Raw genomic sequence first — 20,649 nt, forward strand, 5'->3', positions numbered from 1 at the left:
GAAATAGATGGGAGTGTATTTTCGATGACTTACTTAGTGATGCTCATACCTAGCTTTGATGTAGTTCTAGGTATGAACTGGTTGAGTTACCATAAGGCAAGTATAAAATGTCATAATAAACTGATTTCTTTCCCTTTATCTGATGAAACACGTGTTATAGCCCGGGGTGAACGGGGTGGGTTTAGTTGTCCTCTGATTTCAATGATGAAGGCTAGGAAATCGATAGCAAAGGGATGTGATATATTTCTCACGTATATAATTGATGCTAAGAAAGAGAAAAAGATGGTAGCTGATATTCCGGTAGTGCGTGACTTTCCAGAATATTTTTGGATGAATTACCGGGTTTGCCACCAGTTAGGTAAGTAGAATACAGAATTGAGTTGATGCCAGGATCTACACCAGTGGCTAAAGCTCCTTATAGGTTAGCTCCGTCCGAGATTCACGACATGATGACGCAAATTCAGGATTTGCTAGATTGTGGGTTCATACGACCGAGTTCATCACCGTGGGGTGCTCCAGTGTTATTCATGAAAAAGAAAGATGGTACACTCCGAATGTGTATTGATTATCGGGAATTGAACAAAAGAACCGTGAAAAATAAGTATCCTCTTCCCAGGATAGATGATTTATTTGATCAACTTCAAGGAGCTTCGTGCTTTTCAAAAATAGATTTACATTCCGGGTATCATCAGGTTCGTGTTGCTGAATCCGATATTCCAAAAATAGCATTTCGTACTAGGTACGGTCATTATGAGTTTCTGGTGATGCCGTTCGGGTTAACGAATGCGCCAGCAATTTTTATGGATTTAATGAATCGGGTGTGTCGACAGTTTCTTGATAAGTTTGTCATAGTATTTATTGACGATGTTCTGATCTATTCAAAGATAGAGTCTGAGCATGCTGATCACCTACGTCAAGTATTAGAATTGTTGAAACGAGAACAGCTTTACGCCAAGTTTTCCAAATGTGAATTTTGGTTATGTGAAGTTCAATCTCTGGGTCATGTTATTTGTCAAGAAGGTATCATAGTGGATCCATCCAAAATAGAAGTGGTAATGAATTGGAATGTACCAAAAACTCCAACTGAAATTAAGAGTTTTCTGGGTCTGGCAGGGTATTACCGTAGGTTTATCAAGGATTTCTCTAAGATTGCGGGTCCATTAACAAAGTTAAATAGAAAGGATGTATCTTTTCAATGGAGTGATGAGCAGGAGAAATCATTTCAGACATTAAAGCAGCAATTGTGTCAAGCTCCAATATTAGCGTTACTCGAGGGTACCGACGATTTTATGGTATATTGTGATGCGTCATATGCAGGTTTGGGTTGTGTGTTAATGCAGCGAGAGAAGGTTATTGTATATGATTCACGACAGTTGAAAACTCATGAAAAGAATTATCTGGTACATGACTTAGAAATGGCAGCGGTGGTTTTTACTTTAAAGCTATGGAGACATTATTTATACGGTACGCACTGCATTATTTGTACAGATCACAAGAGTTTACAGCATATCTTTTCTCAGAAAGAGTTGAATATGCTGTAGAGACGGTGGCAAGAACTAATAAAAGATTATGATTGTGAAATCCGCTATCATCCGGGTAAGGCAAATGTAGTCGCTCATGCTTTAAGCCGAAAAGGATCCATTGACAATATGAAATTTATGCGAATAGAAATTGTATCGAATCTGATTGAACGCTTGAAAATAACTCAATTTGAAGCCTTAAGGGATGAACACTTAAAATCCGAGCTTTTTGTTAAGAGAAAAGAGGATTTAATTGATGATTATCGTGGATTAAAAACCTTCAACAATCGAATATGGGTTCCTCTACTCGGAGAACTAAGGGAATTAATTATGAATGAGGCGCACAAATCAAGATTATCCATTCATCCAGGAAGTAAAAGATGTGCCATGATTTGAAGACTATGTATTGTTGGCCTAAAATGAAGAAAGACATCGCGAATTTTGTTAAAAAATGTCATATATGCGCCCAAGTTAAAGCGGAACATCAAAAACCCTATAAATCATTACGTCAATTAGAAATTCCAGAATGGAAATGGGAACATATAATGATGGATTTTGTAACTAAGTTACCCCGAACCTAGAAAGGACATGATATGATCTGGGTGATTGTTGATCGATTAACCAAGAGCGCACACTTTTTGCCTGCTAGTGAAATGACATCGTTGAGTAAATTGGCTCAGTTGTACATAAATGAAGTTGTAGCTCGGCATGGGATACCATTATCTATTATTTCAGATAGGGATTCAAGATTTGTATCTAACTTCTGGCAGAGTTTACAACAAAATTTGGGTACTCGTGTTAATCTTAGTACATCGTATCATCCTCAGACAGACGGTGAAAGTGAACGAACTATTCAAACGTTAGAGGATATGTTAAGAACCTGTGTATTGGAATATGGTGGGTCATGGGATTCTCACTTACCATTGATAGAATTTGCATACAATAATTCGTATCATTCGAGTATCGGCATGCCACCCTATGAGATGTTGTATGGTAGATGATGCAGGACTTCGACTTGTTGGTTAGAGGCTGGAGAGAAACAGTTTACAGGTCCTAAAATTGTACAACAAATCGCTGATAAAGTTACAATAGCTCGAGAAAAGTTAAAAGCTGCCAGAGATAGACAGAAAATGTACGTAGATCCTCATCGACGACCAGTGATATTTTCTGTGGGTGAACATGTGTACCTGAAAGTATCATCGTGGAAAGGTGTAATTTCGGTTCGGTAAACGCGAAAAACTAGCCCCAAGGTATATAGGTCCATTTAACATCAGGCAGATATTGAACGATCAAACCGTGATTCTAGATCTTCCTGCAGAGTTAGCGGGCATTCACGATACATTTAACATATGTTATCTTCGTTAGTGTAAGGTAGACGACGAAAGTTAGATTCTACCATTGCAGGATTTAAAGGTTGACATGAATAAAAAGTTAGTTGAAGAACCAGTCAGGATTGTTGACAGAAAGGTTACCAAGCTACGTAAGAAACAGATACCAATGGTACTTGTAGAATGGAAACATAGTTTGGGTTCTAATTTAACTTGGGAAACGGAAGAGCTAATGAAGGCTAGATAGCCTCAATTGTTTGACTTGGACCAGATTCCGAGGACGGAATCTTCTTAAGGGGGTAGATTTGTAACAACCTCGAATCGTGCCTAGCGGTAAATGACCTTTTTACCCTTAGTTAATATTAATTTATTAATATTAGTGATTTTAATAATTATGGGTTAATAATTATTTGATTAGTTAGTTGTGTGCGCTTTGTGACAAGGGTCACAGAACAGGTTTCAATATGTGAATTGGACCTTGTTAGGGTCACCTAATGAGGTACATTGTATTTTAGATAATTGGTAAATACCCGTGTGTAGTGGGGAATGGGGCTTCCTCATAGTGAAGAAACCCCTAAATGAATATATACACCGTACGTTCTATTCTTTCCATTTTTTTAGAAACCTCAACCCTAAAACACACTCTATATCCTTAAATTCATAAAATCAAAAGTGCAAGATCAAAGCTTGTGATTTTTTTTATAAGATTCAAGTGTTTTCAAGGATCAAAACAAGGTAAACATCATTGAATTTGCTAGATTTAAAGTGGGTTTTGGGTTAAAATGGGTTTTGATGATTTTTGAGTTTGATTCTTGATTATATGTGTTTGTTATGCTTGATTGATGTTAGAAATAGTTTATATATGTGTTACGTAATTTTATTAAGCCTTGGATCGACCAAAACATGCTAAAATCGAGTTTTGGGTGCAAAAAATGCGAAAACAGCGAGCTGGAACTGATTTTCAGCAATCACACTTTTTAGGGCTCAACCACGTGGTTGAGCACAATTTTGAGGGCTCAACCATGCGGTGGAGGGCTCAACCGTACGTGTGATGCCTCAGCCACGCGGATGAGCAGTGGTCAACTTTTGGTAAAATTGAAAAGGGTGTAACTTTCAAACCGTAACTCCGTTTTTGACGAGTAAACTATCATTGGAATTGTCTTGAGATTTACTTGTCAATGATAAGGTTTTAAAACACTAAATAAAATTTAAGTTGGGTGGAAAAAGCTCGAATAGCAGTTATGCTGCTGTTCTTGCTCAACCGTGCGAGTGAAGCCCTCACCCATACGGGTGAAGTGTCCAACCGTGTGTTTAAGCTACTAAATCGTGCAAGTGGACTTTAAAGTCACTCGTAGGAGTAGGTTTTAAGTCGTACGATTGAGGATACTCATCCGTACAAGTGAGCTATTCTGTCGCACGAGTGAGACCCCACCCATGCGAGTGACAGTGTTTGTATGTTTGGGTCAACTGCTATTCTAACTCATTTACTGTATTGATGTGTTTATTCCTTCTGATGTGTAATCTGATTGAAATGGTTACTAACTAGAGAAATGATATTCTCAGGTGATAAATGAAAAGGTGAAGGCTCAGTGAAATAAGACTACTGAGTTCTTGTATTTCTAGGTGAGTGGGACTATCCTAATGTTTATAATTTTTTAGTAGCGGGTTATGCTACTTTATCTTGGCTTACTCACCTGAATACTTAGTATATGATATATTGTGCTATATTCTGTGACTTGTTGTAGCCACCCTAGATGCCGACTACGGGTTAGTAGTCTGGTAGAGATATTGCTAATTGCGGGTTTTGTAGCGGCAACTGGCTTACATGTAGGGCAGCTATCGTTTTGTAGCTATGCCAAATTTGTAAGTTGGGCAAGAGGCAGAAATGAGTCTTTCTGGTTCAGGAATTACTATTCGCGTAGTATAGTTGAATGATGCACCCCCTGCATCTGGATACTATGCGAGGGAGACAGTAATTGGAATTATCGGTATACTTCAGCTTGATCAATTGGAGTTAAGGGCTCGGCCAGGCCGCCGATCCTCTTGTTATCAAGACCTTGTTTGTGTATTAGCTAGCTTAATGCTATATGCTTATACCTATTAGGATTGTGCCATTCACTTAGCCTTGTGCTAACCCCTCACTTCCTCCCCTGCAGGTAGACTTGTATGCTAGGATTTTGGGAGGGGCTTGCTATTTTGATGGATATGTTTGAAGAACAAACTCTATGTCTTTTGTATAACAAAATAATAGTTGTTTAATGTAACGCCTGATAAATTATAATAATCGTGTGGTATTGAAAAACTTAAGTATTATATGTATAAAGTTATCGCTGTGTATTTAAAAAAAAATGGACGGTGTTACAACTTGGTATCAGAGCACAGGTTTGGCAACGTGTACACATGGATGTCATGTTCTCAAACCTTCGATAGTGTGTCAAACATATCCTTGGGAGACAGGCTAAGTGAATGTAGAGAATGGTATGATAGTCTGTAGGTACTAACGAATTATCCACTAAGCTTTTGTGAGTGGATGTGTTGTACATGTGAAAGATGATTGACGAAAGACAGGATGTCCGAGCTCCACCTACCCCCGGAATCTTCAGAGCTCCACCTGAAGGGGAAGACTCAGACACTGATCAGCAAGAGTACATCCAACGATTGGAGAGTCGATTGAAAGAATCCCAGGACTGGATAACTGAGCTAGAAGGTATTGTTTCTACGGGTACAGTGACAGGTAATGATGATACTGCACCTTCAGGGTTTTCTGTACCTCAGTTTGGGTCTGCATCAGGGGGAACTTCATCACAACCACAACAGTTCCAAGTTCCGTTGCCATTTCCACAAATTCAAACACCACCTCAGCAACAGTCACATCCTCAGCAGGGATACCAAAACCTGGGTCAAGTTATGTATCCCTACGTGATTCAAATGTGCCTGCAACCAACAACTGAAACTAAGAAAAAGTGTACTTTTAAGCAATTTCTTGAATGCAAACCTCCATATTATGTCGGTAGTTCTAATCCGACAGAAACCTTTGATTGGTTACGTGAGGTATACCAAGCATTGTAAGCCTGTCAATGTGAGCCTGAATTACGTGTAACTTATGCCAGTAGATTGTTGAAAAAGAAAGCAATGGGTTGGTGGGATTCAATAACTTCTCAGATGTCAAAGGAAATGTTGAACCAGGTGACTTATGAACAATTTGCAGCTAAGGTGTGCGAACAATATTGCACTCCTTATGAGATCTCAAGAATGAAGTGAGAGTTTATGAATCTAAAGATGACCAGACAGATGACAATTGATGAAGTGATCGAGAAGTTCACTGACAAACTTCGCTTTGTACAACAGTGGCTTTCGGATGAACAATCTAAGATTGATCAGTTTGTGGAAATGATCTTGCCAGAATACAGGTCTCTGGTAAGAATGGCAACTTCGTTACCTCAAGCTTTTGCAATAGCCAAGATGGTGGAAGGAGACATTAAGGCGGCCAGAGAAATTCAAAACGAACTAGTGATGCAACCCAAGCAAACGTCAACTCAAGGTAGTTTTAAATCAAAGAAGTCTCATGGTGGTCAACAGAAGGGAATATTTTCCCAAAGTGGCAGTAGTTCGAACCAGAGGGTGTGGTGCAATGGTTGTAAATCGACTCATGCGGGTCCTTGTACTAATTTTACAAAGAGGTGCATGCACTGCGGAGTAATGGGTCATGATATTCAGGCTTGCTCATTCAAAGAAAATGTTTGCTAGAATTGCCATAAATCAGGGCACAGATCAGTTGATTGTCCATCTCCAAGAAAGATGAGTTCTGGGGTAGGGACAAGAGCAAGGACATCGTCAGTTGGGGGATCTTCAGCTTCGTCAACTGGACAGAAGCGTAAGACTCCTCCAAGACCTAAAGCAAGAGCCTTCCAGATGTCGGTATACATAGCTACTACTGCCGGCGATGCTATCACCGGTATGTTTTTGGTTAACTCTACACCTGCTCGTGTATTGTTTGATTGCGGAGCCAATCGTTCTTTTATGGCTACTAGATTATGTGATAAGTTAAACTTGCCTGTTTCTATATTACCTGAACCATTAGAAGTGGAAGTAGCCAGTGGTAAGACCGTTCCAGTTACAACATATATGTCTGGAATAAGTATAGAAATAGATGGGAGCGTATTTCTGGTGACTTGCTTAGTGATGCTCATACCTAGCTTTGATGTTGTTCTAGGTATGAACTGGTTGAGTTGCCATAAGATAAGTATAAAATGTCATAAGAAACTGTTTTCTTTCCCTTTATCTGATGAGACACGTGTTATAGCCTTGGGCGAACGGGGTGGGTTTGGTTGTCCTTTGATTGCGATCATGAAGGCTAGGAAATCAATAGCAAAGGGATGTGATACGTTTCTCGCGTATGTAATTGATGCTAAGAAAGAGAAAAAGATGGTAGCTGATATTCCAGTAGTGCGTGACTTCCAGAAGTATTTCCAGATGAATTACCGGGTTTGCCACCAGTTAGGGAAGTAGAATACAGAATTAAGTTGATGCCAGGATCTACACCAGTGGCTAAAGCTCCTTATAGGTTAGCTCTGTCCGAGATTCACGACATGATGACGCAAATTCAGGATTTGCTAGATCGTGGGTTTATACGACCGAGTTCTTCACCGTGGGGTGCTCCAGTGTTATTCGTGAAAAAGAAAGATGGTACGCTCCGAATGTGTATTGATTATCGGGAATTGAACAAAAGAACCGTGAAAAATAAGTATCCTCTTTCGAGGATAGATAATTTATTCGATCAAATTCAAGGAGCTTCGTGCTTTTCGAAAATAGATTTACGTTCCGGGTATCATCAGGTTCGTGTTGCTGAATCTGATATTCCGAAAATAGCATTTCGTACTAGGTACGGTCATTATGAGTTTCTGGTGATGTCGTTCAGGTTAACGAATGCTCCAACAATTTTTATGGATTTAATGAATCGGGGGTGTTGACAGTTTCTTGATAAGTTTTTCATAGTATTTATTGACGACGTTCTGATCTATTCAAAGACAGAGTCTGAGCATGTTGTTCACCTACGTCAAGTTTTAGAATTGTTGAAACGAGAACAGCTTTACGCCAAGTTTTCCAAATTTGAATTTTGGTTATGTGAAGTTCAGTCTCTGGGTAATGTTATTTGTCAAGAAGGTATCAAAGTGGATCCATCCAAAATAAAAACCGGTAATGAATTGGAATGCACCGAAAACTCCGACTGAAATTAAGAGTTTTCTGGGTCTGGCAGGGTATTACTGTAGGTTTATCAAGGATTTCTCTAAGATTTCTGGTCCATTAACAAAGTTAACTAGAAAGGATGTATCTTTTCAATGGAGTGATGAGCAGGAGAAAGCATTTCAGACATTGAAGCAACTATTGTGTCAAGCTCCAATATTAGCGTTACCCGAGGGTACCGACGATTTTATGGTATATTGTGATGTGTCATATGCGGGTTTGGGTTGTGTGTTAATGCAGCGAGAGAAGGTTATTGCATATGCTTCAAGGCATTTGAAAACTCATGAAAAGAATTATCCGGTACATGACTTAGAAATGGCAGCGGTGGTTTTTGCTTTAAAGCTCTGGAGACATTATTTACAAGGCATACACTGCGTTATTTGTACAGATCACAAGAGTTTACAGTATATATTTTCTCAGAAAGAGTTGAATATGCGGTAGAGACGGTGGCAAGAACTAATAAAAGATTATGATTGTGAAATCCACTATTATCCGGGTAAGGTAAATGTAGTCACTGATGCTTTAAGCCGAAAAGGATCCATTGAAAATGTGAAATTTATGCGAATAGAAATTGTATCGAATCTGATCGAACGCTTAGAAATAACTCAATTTGAAGCCTTCATGGATGAACACTTAAAATCCTAGCTTTTAGTTAAGAGAAAAGAGGATTTAATTGACAATTCTCGTGGATTAAAAACCTTCAACAATCAAATATGGGTTCCTCTACTCGGAGAACTGAGGGAATTAATTATGAATGAGGCGCACAAATCAAGATTATCCATTCATCCAGGAAGTACAAAGATGTACCATGATTTGAAGACTATGTATTGGTGGCCAACAATGAAGAAAGACATCGCGAATTTTGTGGAAAAATGTCATATATGCGCCCAAGTTAAAGCGGAACATCAAAAACCCTATGGATCATTACGTCAATTAGAAATTCCAGAATGGAAATGGGAACATATAACGATGGATTTTGTAACTAAGTTACCCCGAACCCATAAAGGACATGATATGATCTGGGTGATTGTTGATCGATTAACCAAGAGCGCACACTTTAAACAAACTTAAATAAACAAACCTGTTCTGTGACCCTTGCCACAAACTGGTCTCAACTAAAACACCAAATAATTATAAACATATAATTACTAAAATCACTAATTACGCCATACCCCAGGGTAAAATGGTCATGTCACTGATGGTGTTGTGCAACAATACATCTTTTACCCTCAAAATTTATATATGATTCAAACACTACAAATAAGCACACACAACTAACGAACACTTAGAACCCGGTTATTATAGAACTTCGATGTAAGTATTCTTATCAAGTTCTTCCCAAGAGAGCGGTGTAAGTCAAATATTTGAAACTATCAATTGTCCTAGGGTTTGTTTGATTGGAGTGTTTTGGTTGATTTTAATTAACAACTAAACTTGCACAATTAAACAAACTTAAACTTAACGAGTAAACTAGTAGCAAGAAACAAGTAACAAAGTATTAAGACTTAAATCAAATTAACTAAGAAGTGTTCACTTATCTAATCCTCTCTATGCTTGGATTTCCCCGTTTTGCCCAAATTGCTATCGCACTAGTTGTTGAACTATTAAATGTTTGGCATGACTACTAAACCTTAAATCAAATAACACTCCGCAAATTCACATAAGCATGTATTCTAAGATCAAGTTAAGAATGATTTGGTTATTGAGATTATGCTTGGGTTGAAATCACTTAAAACCCCAACTATCGAAATCACTTAAGATAATCGGCACTACTATGTTGACTAAAGGCCAATTGAAAACCAACCTAGATCAAGAACACAATCACTTGCAATTCCTAAGCTAGTTGTCTAGTTCACTCAAGGTGTTGAAGCACATTTTGATTCACTTCTAAAATCACTAAGATAGCTACTCAACATATGTAATCAAAGTAAAGCCTAAAAAAATCTCATAGCAATGGATCTTTAGCTAACACAATAACACATGATCATGTAATTCATTTAAACACCATTATTCAATTGATTTTGGGGCAAACAATAGCATTAGAGATTCATAGATAAGCAAACAATAGAGAATTAGCCAATCATGGCTAAGATCAAACTAATAATAAGCATAGAAACATAAACAATCATCATCTTAAAGTTATTACAAGTAATTAATGCAAAGTAAATGAAGAAAAGTAGAGATTACAACCCAAAATATAAAAGATGAAGATCTAGAGTAAATCTAAGATGAATCTTGAGCTAGCTTCATTGAATCCACCCTTAAACACCAATGGAAGCTGAAATTAGGGTTTTGTAGGTGAAATTCGGAGTTGGGGTAGCTGCTCTCTAAAGCTACATATGAAAAATGACTGATCGGGCATAGATTAATCGGTTCAGGTTCGGTCCATGCTTGACATCAAAGAAGGGGATTTAAGGGTCAATTGGGTTTAACTCTCCGGTCCAGAGTACCATGAATAACCCCCTGCGAGATGAGGATCTCATCGGGGGTGGTTAAACATGGACCCACCATCGGCGGGTAGTCCGGTTAACGATGGCGCATTATCCTAATCTGGCGCACACTAGCGCACATTTACTTGCGCCTTAAGTGCCAGAGCGCGAGAGATGTGCACGTATGGTGCATGTGTGATGCACAACATGAGCCAATCGGGTATGCGTATCATTAAGTCCCCCCAGTTCGATATTATGCGCAAGCATTGCACATGGTGTCGAACTCAACTACTATTAACTCCATAGCATGTGTGACAATGCAGCAGTCACATCACATGTTTCGTTGCCTTAAATTCGAATCTTCTTCCTCGCACGTGTTCTGAAACGTGTACGGTCAAGATCATTTACAACCATCTTTTCCCCTTCTATAAATAGAGCTTTCCTTATTCATTTTTCATTTTTCCTATTTTTTCATTTCTAACATGGCTTACTGCGCTGATTTTTCCAATGTTGGCTCTATTCCTTCATCCATCTCAACCGAATATGTAAAGCATACGTGAAGAAATATCCTCTAATGAAATCATTGTCACCCGTTGTGCCTGGTCGTTTAGATCGAGCCAACCGTTCCCCTGGTGGGAAGGTGACCGTATATAGCGTGGTTTTTGATCGGGGAATATGCGCATTCCGCCCACGAATATCATTTTGCGCGTGCTTTCTCATTTTAACATTGGTATGGGTCAGCTAGACCCTGACAGCGCTTTTCGCCTTGTTGTGTTCCAGATATGGTGTAGGGCGCATGATTTTATTCCTACGGTGAATTTGTTCAAGAATATATTTTGTTTTGAATGGCTCGATACGGACTGGTTCTCTTTTTGCGACAATGTCCTCTTTAGTGGTGAACCACTAGAGGAAAGTCCACAGGACTAGAAAGAACGCTACTTCTTCGTAGATGATACCTTCATTCCTCTAGAGTTTTCGAATGTGGGCTCATGGCAATATGGTTTTGACCGGAGCTTAAATGCAGCGCCACCTTTAAGTTCAAGCAAAAAGTCAATGTTGGACAAGTGTGTGGGTCGCGCGCTTCCCTTATGTATGTATAGCAAAAACGTGCTGTATGCTGGGGAATATCCAAGCACTGGCTAGATTCCATCTACTATCCTCACTTTAGTCGCCATTTGCAAGGTATGCAGAACTTTTTACTTTCTTTTCTATTACTCCTTCCTTAACATCTTTATCTTTTATTGACAGCAATTCCCTTCTCCGAATACCTTGAATTCTCTTCTTCCGTGTATGTGGTGGTGGATCATATGCCATTGGGGAAAGGTTTTTCGGCTAAGCGCCTTGTTACCGCAGCCTCTGCTTTTGGTTCTTCGGGCAGGAAGAAGAAAAATAATGTTGCGGCGCAATATGCTGATTTACCCAAGCGATGTCCCCGTGGGAAACATGTTCCATCACATAGTGACGCTCCTGCTCCAAGGAAGCGCAAAAGACAGACCGCTTCTTCTTCATCAAAGCGCGCTCATACTGGTATGCTCTACGTTTCTTTTGATGCTTACTTTTCTAATGCGTTGACGTTACTCATCATCATTATTCCTACCCAGATGACGGGCGCGAGCGTAGTGCAGAAGGGGGCGTGAACAAACCTCACCCGTCCCCTATTCAGGTTGATAGTGACTCCTTTGTCGAAAAATAGCGCCTCAATTCTACTGGTTCTGCTAAAGGTAAGAATGTCCAGAGCCCCAGGCCGAGCAGTGGGTCTTCTGGCGACGAAATGTCTATAATGAGGGACACCATAATGAGCCTTTACGGTAGGCTTGACAATGCGCAACACGCCAATAAAAAGATACAGGCATAACTAGATTGTGCAAACTGCCAGAATAGCGACCATGAGGAAACTATTCGTGCACTTAGGGCACAGTGCGCTGAATCAGAGCAGCGAGCGAAGTCGGCTGTTTATGAGTTAGGAGTGTTAAAGGCAGGCCTTCCTCGTATAGTGGATCATGCTTTGAATAGCGATGCCGTAAATGATCGCTACGAGGATGCCTTGAAAGCTATACAGGATGTTGAGCGCCTCCACTTTTGGGACATTGTGAAGGAGCATATTCAGGTTCCCACCGTTCTTCCTAAAGCTATCCTGGATTGCCTTATACCCGAAGCACGTAAATCTGCTAGGGAGGCTTACTGAGCCTTGTGTCACATTCCTATTCCCCGGCTTGAGGAGTTGTTACGTGATTCGCGAGTGACGGCGTAAGATTTAGTAGATTCTAAATTATAGTCTTACTTTGTAATGTCATAATGTGTTATGACGCGTGTAACATTTTGTATCATGTGTATTTTTTGAAAAATAAAAAATTAAAAATATATTATCGTGATGTAAACTTGTGGTACATCGATTGCTTTATATTATCACTTTCTTAATGATAACATCATTATTTTTACTCTTGGCATGTTGCTGTTAATCTTTGTGTGCATTGATGTGCACTCAACGCACACACAGATTTTGCGCTTATAGTTGCGTCTAAGAGTTTTTCAAACGTTAACTTTGGGACTGTGGTCAAGCGTGACCAACGCTTTTTTGTTTATAGTCATGACTTACAGATCCCTAGGTCTGCTCGGGTGGAACTAGGTTAATGTAATACCCTGTCAGAATCCACTAACGACGTATTAACTTTGGTCCCACAGTTTAGCGGTCACGCCCTCTATATGAGACATTTCCGAAAAGTATTCGCATTAATTATCAAAGCAAAGTCATTTAATTAAAAAAACGTAACTGAAAAGTATTTGACATAAATGACTATCGTATATGAACCCAAAACATCTCAAAAGTAAATAGTTTAAATGCGAATATTTGTTCTTGAAATAAGACGATATATGCTGGACATCATCCAGTTCTAGCAGCAGACAGCATGACAACTTCTGTTTAGCGGAAGCACTACCTCTATGAACCTGAGATAAAACATGCAAAATGTCAACGAAAACGTTGAGTGAATCTACAGGTTTAGTAAAGCATTTCGTAAGTTAGGCCACAAGATTTTCTGGAAAACATCGTAAGAAAAGTATACATTATCATGAGCACTTGATTATAAAGCTTTAACCTTTGCGGATAGCCGAGCTACACATCTTCCTTTTACCCTATCTAAGCATACACCGATCAAGTGTACAAGTAACGACAAAATAAGCACCAGTTATGTTGCGGTGAGGTTTGTCAAACCTAACGGTACCGTCCCTATAAGTCGAGCTTACAAAGTAACTAATATAATCAAGCTAATAGATTTTTGATCTGAACCCATATGTATATGTTTAAGTTACTTGTGCCTAATATGTAAAAAATTTGTAAAAAGCATGTATCGCATCCCTGTAAAAACATAGTAGGGACTGTAGACTCACCTTTGCAAAAGCACTTGAAATATCTTAGCAAAATGTACTGTAGTCGAACAATCACGACCAAACAATGCAACCTAATCACGTAAGTCATATTAAGTATACACATATAGGTCATATTATGTCAACCCATAGTGTACGCAAAGTCCTAGTGCTCAGACGGACTCAACGAACAAGTAAAAGTCAACTAATCCAAGCAAGTCAACAAAAGTTAACCAAAGTCAAACCAAAAGTCAACTCGGTCAAAGTGGTCAACTAAAGCTAAACATCTCAGTAGATCATGCAAACATGGTCAACATGTCAAACCTAGGTCAAGTATCACTTTACAACACATAGTTAAGAAAATTGTACATTCGCAGTTTAAAGCATGCCTTCAAAATACGTACATCGTAGAAAGATACAACTATAGCTCATAGCACATAACTCATAAAATTATGACCAACTTCAGATCACAACTAGACTTAACATTGATTCCAAAAAGTCCATCAAAGCCTCATACGATATTTAAAAGTCAGATATCAGAAGGGGTCTAGTTATGGTTTACTAAATCAGTTTCAGCACGCGCATCAGGTTTGTAACATTTCTCAAAAAATATAGAAAATAGATTTTGATGAACAGCCAATTGGAGATTACTCCAGACATCTCAAAATATTAGTAATAAAATAATCAAGGATATTCCTTTAGCCAATTCGTACAGTTTAGCAAACCTTTACAGACCTTCCAGTTTTGATCAACAAATATACACATCATGTTTTCACATGTTTGTATACAAATGAAAAATATCAAGGAACACCTAAAATAACATATTCCAGAAGATAAAGGTCTCAATAAATTTCTAGTTAACTCCAGCAATTTTTATTTAACTTTAAAAACAGCTTCAGCTCACTTAACAATACGAATCTTCGTTTTAACATATAGGAAGCATTACAAAAGCGTTTAACGTAAATCTTAAGTCTAACATGCATGATTTTTCTCAAAGAATACAATAGAACACTTTTCATTAACTATATCACAAAGCATTAAAGTCAGAAAATTCGTATTACGAGCATAACCTAGTCAAAACTTCGATTAAGCATATCGTGAGCATACGATAACAAAATCACGCAAAATCAAAGTCTAAAATTAATAACTTTTTGATATATATCCATCTAAACATATTACAAGATTAGTCCACTTGTCAATTTTATCAGATCATTAAAATACAAATTCATTTTTCATGCAATCAACATCAATCGAGCAATTAAACGATAAACGATAACATAAATCACCATTAATTGAGCACTATACTTGATTACACTATGTAATTGAACTAAAATCTGAATTAATAAAGTTAGGGTTTCAGATATACCTTAAAATATCAAATCACTTATACGTACGCATAGGGAACGACGCAAGGAACAACGTTCGTGCACGGGGTTTCTTCTAATTTTGACTTTTGAAGGCGGTGGTGATGTGATGGTGGTCGATGGCCAACAAAGGGGGGAGAGGGAGAGGGTGTCGACTAGTAGGGGAAACAAATGAGGGTTTCTAGTATAATTTTTCCTTTTATAGTTAGTAATTAGGGCCTAATTAAGTCACTAGTTAAACATAAGCCCAAGTTTTAGTCCATAAGGGGTGTGTGGGGTAGGTTCGGCCGAATGGCCCACCTAGTGGTGTCCTGGTCTTGGTTTTGCTTAATTACTCATATGCGCGTGATTCATTTCGAGTACCGTTGTGACGATCCTTCCAAATCCCTTTGGACGAATACATCATTCATTGATTTCATAGTGAGGTTTTGACCTCTATATGATATGTTTTGTAAACATTGCATTCTTTTGAAAAGGCACACCATAAATGAATATATAAATCCAAGGTTTTCGATGTCTGATGATTTCTACGTATATACAATCACCGTATATAATAGTTTACAATACTACATCCGTTGACAATGCAGTCAAAATAAGATACATGGTGATGATTTTGTGAATGCAAAGTTTTCTTGAATAAAGCATCTATGACTCCATGCACATAGCTTGTATAACGTATAAGCAAACAGCGGAAGACTTCTAGAAACCTGAGAATAAACATGTTTAAAAGTGTCAACACAAAGGTTGGTGAGTTCATAGTTTTAATGTTGCGCATAATCTGTATATAAAAGTGGATCACAAGATTTCAGTTGTTCCATCCAGAAATGTTTATCAAAATATTCTACGAAATTGAGCACCCTGGTAACTAAACTTAACGTATATATAATTTGTACCCTTTGTATAATCATCTTAATAATACACACAAACCAACGTGTACGCTTCTCAAATAGCATACGTCCGTTAAAAGGCTAGTGCTAAAGCTCGGACGGGGATATCAAGCACTATGGATCCATATACTACTACTCGCGCCTACCAGTTCTTATAACCAGCAGTTACTAGTTACCAAAGCTAAGGGATTTTCAGTTCAAACTCAGTATAGAATTTAGTATGTACTTGTGTCCATTGTTTAAAATAAAGTGCATGTATTCTCAGCCCAAAAATATATATTGCAAAAGCATTAAAAAAGGGAGCAAATGAAACTCACCTTAGTAGCACATAAGGTCATTTACCAAAAAGTGACCGAAACTCGGAATGTAAAATTAACCGTAGATCTCAACCTATAGAACATATGTTGATCAATACATGTCTAATAAGCTAGGTTGGGTCATAGTGTATCACAATCCTAATGCTCGATATTGACATACAAAAGTTATCAAAAGTCATTTCAAAAAGTCAACCTGACCCAATATGATCTTTTAAAATCTATACAATAGTTTGAATGATCATGGTAATTTAAAATAGTTTAACATTTCACATGGTTTCCCAATTCTTGAATAATTAGACTATTGTTTTATAAAGCTTTAAAATATGATAAAACATTCAATTTTGACAATTGTTCAACAAATCGAGACGTGCCTTATATAGAAATTCATTTACTCGATTACTAATATTTGAAAATCCAAATTATCAATCTTATAAACAAGTTGTTTAAATATCAATTGCAGATTCAAAAGCAATTTCAATTAATATTAATCATAATTCAATTGTCCATATCTTTTAATTCGTTCATCGAAATTACGCGATCTCTAAATGAAAAGTTATTGATTTTTCGCCAGCTTTCCAAAAACATGCATATCATATACCTTATATCAGTAATATATGTATTAAATTCGTGATCTATTATAAACTATTTAACGACAAAATTAATCGTACTAGCATGCATAATCCTATATACTCGAGCACTAGTCAGGGATACACTATTAATATATAATAGATAAGATATAAATGCTTACGTATCAATATTGTGATTCAATATTGTAGAAAAGTACGTAGACGCAACGGAGATGATAAATACTAGTTTAACTCACGAGCAAAACACTTGAACAATACCCAAAACTTCCTTAGTAATAACCCATAGTTTCCTTAGCTCTATCCCGCTTGAAAACCCATTTTAAAAGTGACACGCTCATGACCTCGTCGTAGTATTTTAAGTTATATAATTAGTAATAATAATAAAACTACTAATAATAATAAAATAAATAATAATAATAATAATCTTAATAATAATAATAATAATATTATTATTATTATTATTATTAATATTAATATAAATAATAAATAATAATAATATTAAAGAAGGAGTAGTATGTGTAAACAAAGCTCGAGCAGAAACTGGACTTTTATAGGCAACTTTTTAGAATCTGATGCCCATGCGATCGCATGGGTTTTTAGTGTATTTTCCATGCGATTGCATGGCCGCCTGATCCAGCTCAAAATGTTTTTGTTTTCTTGTTTGTCGATATATTATTTTATAATATATATATAATATATATAATTTAAATAATTAATTATATATTATATTAAATTCATGAGCATAGTCGACTTGTAATTTTCGTTCCGATGACTCGTACGTTGTCACTCGACTTATGTCCCGGTTCCGGTTTCTCGAACACATTTTCGTACGCTTAGAAAACTCGCAATTTACGTTTTGTGACTCGTACCTTTGTCAAAATATAGTCTTAAATTATCAATAAACTATATCATTCAAAGTGTATCTTAAACTTTTGAGTGTTTTGGTCATTTACTTCTATAAATCATTGTCTCGCTTTTTGTTAATATATATATATATAATAACAAATCATTTTATGACTAAGTTAATATATATTTTCAACATTCATAAACACATTTTATATATACGTCGCAAGTTATTCATATAATTAATATTCCAACTTATCATATATATTCAATTAAATATTTAAACCAATAAGTTTAATGTACGGTATTAAACAATTAATACATTGTTACGTTTTCAAGTTATATTATATATATATATATATGTATCTATATACATATAATTGTTCGCGAATTGTCAAGAATAACCGAAAGGTATTTGAATATATGAAAGTAGTTCAAAAATTTTGAGATTCAGTTTTACAGACTTTGCTTATCGTGTCGAAAATGTTAATCATACAAAGATTAAGTTTAAATTTGGTCAGAAATTTCTGGGTCATCACAGTACCTACCCGTTAAAGAAATTTCGTCCCGAAATTTGAGTGAGGTCGTCATGACTAACAATAAAAATGTTTTTATGACGTATATGTGTTGATAAATAGAGTTTTATCACCGTTGAATAATATGGATAAAACAATCCGATTATTCGAAGCGTATGAGAGAAGTTATCGTAAAAGAGTGAAATGAACAATAGAGATTCGTCTTAACTATTGACATATTAACGATTGATTTCCGTAATTTAAGGAATATAAAATCTTCATAATCTAAATAAGATTTGATTCTTCGGAAATTAAGGAGATTAAGATCTTCTTTAATTAAATGCGTAATCTGCCTCGATTGCTATGTCTGATATTTTACTATAAATTAACCTCTTCCGTTTCATTTATTTTCACCACTCCTATAAGCTTCTTCCTTATTTCATACTTCCTAATAGATTTTGAAAATGCTTAATCCAGTTCTGATTCTTGATATTTTCTTGGCTATCGTATCCTTCATTCTTCTTTTTCATCTGCCACCAGAGGAGGTTATTTTCTTCTACTATTACCTTGGGGTTATAGTGTTTTTCATTCTCCCGTGTCTTTATATTGCTATACGCATTGATATACACGGTTTGTAATTTCGGGGTTTTTATCGGGCTTTTTATTCTTCATTATATTTCGGAGCTTCATGCTTTTATTTTTCCTTCCTGACTTCAAGTCAAAAGAATAATGGTCCAGAATTCGTAGGTATGCAGTTTTGGATGAACATAGTTAATGTTCTAAGAAGGTAATCGTAATAGCACGATCTTGATTTGTCAAATTACTAGAATATCTGGAAAGATAGAACTATCATGAAGATATGTTCTTAATATGTTTGGAGATTGGGTAGAATGTAAGACTCGTGTAACATGGCACATGATGATGGTATGATCTGTAAACCTTTATCACGTTCCATTAGAAACTCAGCATGACTTACTGTAATATAATCACGTTGATCAAGTGTCATTATATTATACTAACTCATGCTTCAATTCCCAACATTACTTCAAACATCAATTTTTTTGAATTTTTCAGATTTTTGAAACTAAAATAGTTTCTTTCATGATGTAATATAGATAGCGCAAAGAGATAAATGATTTCAGATAAGAATAGTTGTGAAAATATCTTCAGGAATATCGAAGATATTTATAATGAAAGATACAACGATATCTTAGAATTTCTATTATTGAAGGATGATGAAGAAGACTTGTTCATAAAGGTTTAGAGTCAGGAGCAAGGTATTCGTTAATGACTTCAGCAGACACTGAATCATTTGGATTCTTTGAAGGCAGGTTTAGTCTTTGTGATTTATCCACAGCCTCCTTCATAGTTTGCTCAAATCATTTTTCAGTACCAAATTTTCTCTTTTTCTGTGCTTTTCCAACACACTACTCTTTATCATCAAACTTTTGACTGTTAAAGTCGTTTACAGTTTTTGCTGCTTCATCAGTATTTTTCAAGATTTCGAGAACTAGTTCGTAGTTTAGGGTGTTTTTCAGAAACTTCACATTCGAAGTCTGTAAGTCTTGAAGGTAAACGTTATATGTATATATATAACTGTTGGCAAAAAATTGCTACGAAATTCAAAATACTGATTTGCTAATTCCCAGTAGTTGGTATGACAATTGTTGTTACAAGTTGTATATGGGTACTTGATAGAGTTTCAATGAATAATTATCGTAATTTTTTAGAGAGGCTTAATGATCAATGTAGTTGTTGATAAGTTTACTGCTAATGTGGTGGAATATGAAAGGTTCCCCGGTAACAATGATGAAGGGGTAATCGTTATAATAAGTCTTATTCGAATGAATAATTAAAGGTGATTTACTGGAGTGGTGACAAAACTGTTTATTTTGAAAAGGGATTGAAAAGTTATTTTAGCTAATAAATGCCAAAGGGTCTGACACGGATACGTGTTAAACTATGACTTTGATTTCGAGGGTTTTTCAGGTACAAGACTGCGGTAACATGTGGTTGGATCATCATCTCGATGATTCATTATTTGAAGTGTCTTCAGGAATTTCGAGGAATTTGAACATAGATTGTAATATTCATATGATGTTCTAGGAATTTGAATGATACAAATACTTTTCTGGGTTCTATGATGTTCTAGCACAGTTTTGAAGTCAAAGTATAGCTTCGAAAGATGTAGGAATCTAAGAATGATGTCTTTTGTTAAATCTTGACTTTGGATTTTGATTTGTCAAAATCAA

The 20,649-nt window shown here is 36.6% G+C and overlaps 1 protein-coding gene across 1 annotated transcript; it reads left to right on the forward strand.

The window, feature by feature from the left end:
- Positions 1-2,113: 2,113 nt before the first annotated feature.
- LOC139863130 (uncharacterized) lies at positions 2,114-3,095 on the forward strand. Its single transcript, XM_071851780.1, has 3 exons — positions 2,114-2,354; positions 2,547-2,731; positions 2,925-3,095. Exons 1-3 carry the CDS (start codon positions 2,114-2,116, stop codon positions 3,093-3,095), a joined length of 597 nt encoding a protein of 198 aa, XP_071707881.1.
- The last annotated feature ends 17,554 nt before the right edge of the window (positions 3,096-20,649 follow it).

Source organism: Rutidosis leptorrhynchoides, chromosome 8 (assembly GCF_046630445.1).
Source record: "Rutidosis leptorrhynchoides isolate AG116_Rl617_1_P2 chromosome 8, CSIRO_AGI_Rlap_v1, whole genome shotgun sequence".
NCBI classification, from domain to species: Eukaryota; Viridiplantae; Streptophyta; class Magnoliopsida; order Asterales; family Asteraceae; genus Rutidosis; species Rutidosis leptorrhynchoides.

Excerpts from the sequence above, each read along its gene's own strand:
- LOC139863130 (XM_071851780.1), top strand. The coding sequence starts at position 2,114 with ATGATCTGGGTGATTGTTGATCGATTAACCAAGAGCGCACACTTTTTG. Across the intron at positions 2,355-2,546 it reads GTATCATCCTCAGACAGACG|AGGCTGGAGAGAAACAGTTT; the intron begins GTGAAAGTGAAC and ends CTTGTTGGTTAG. Across the intron at positions 2,732-2,924 it reads AAGTATCATCGTGGAAAGGT|GATTTAAAGGTTGACATGAA; the intron begins GTAATTTCGGTT and ends CTACCATTGCAG.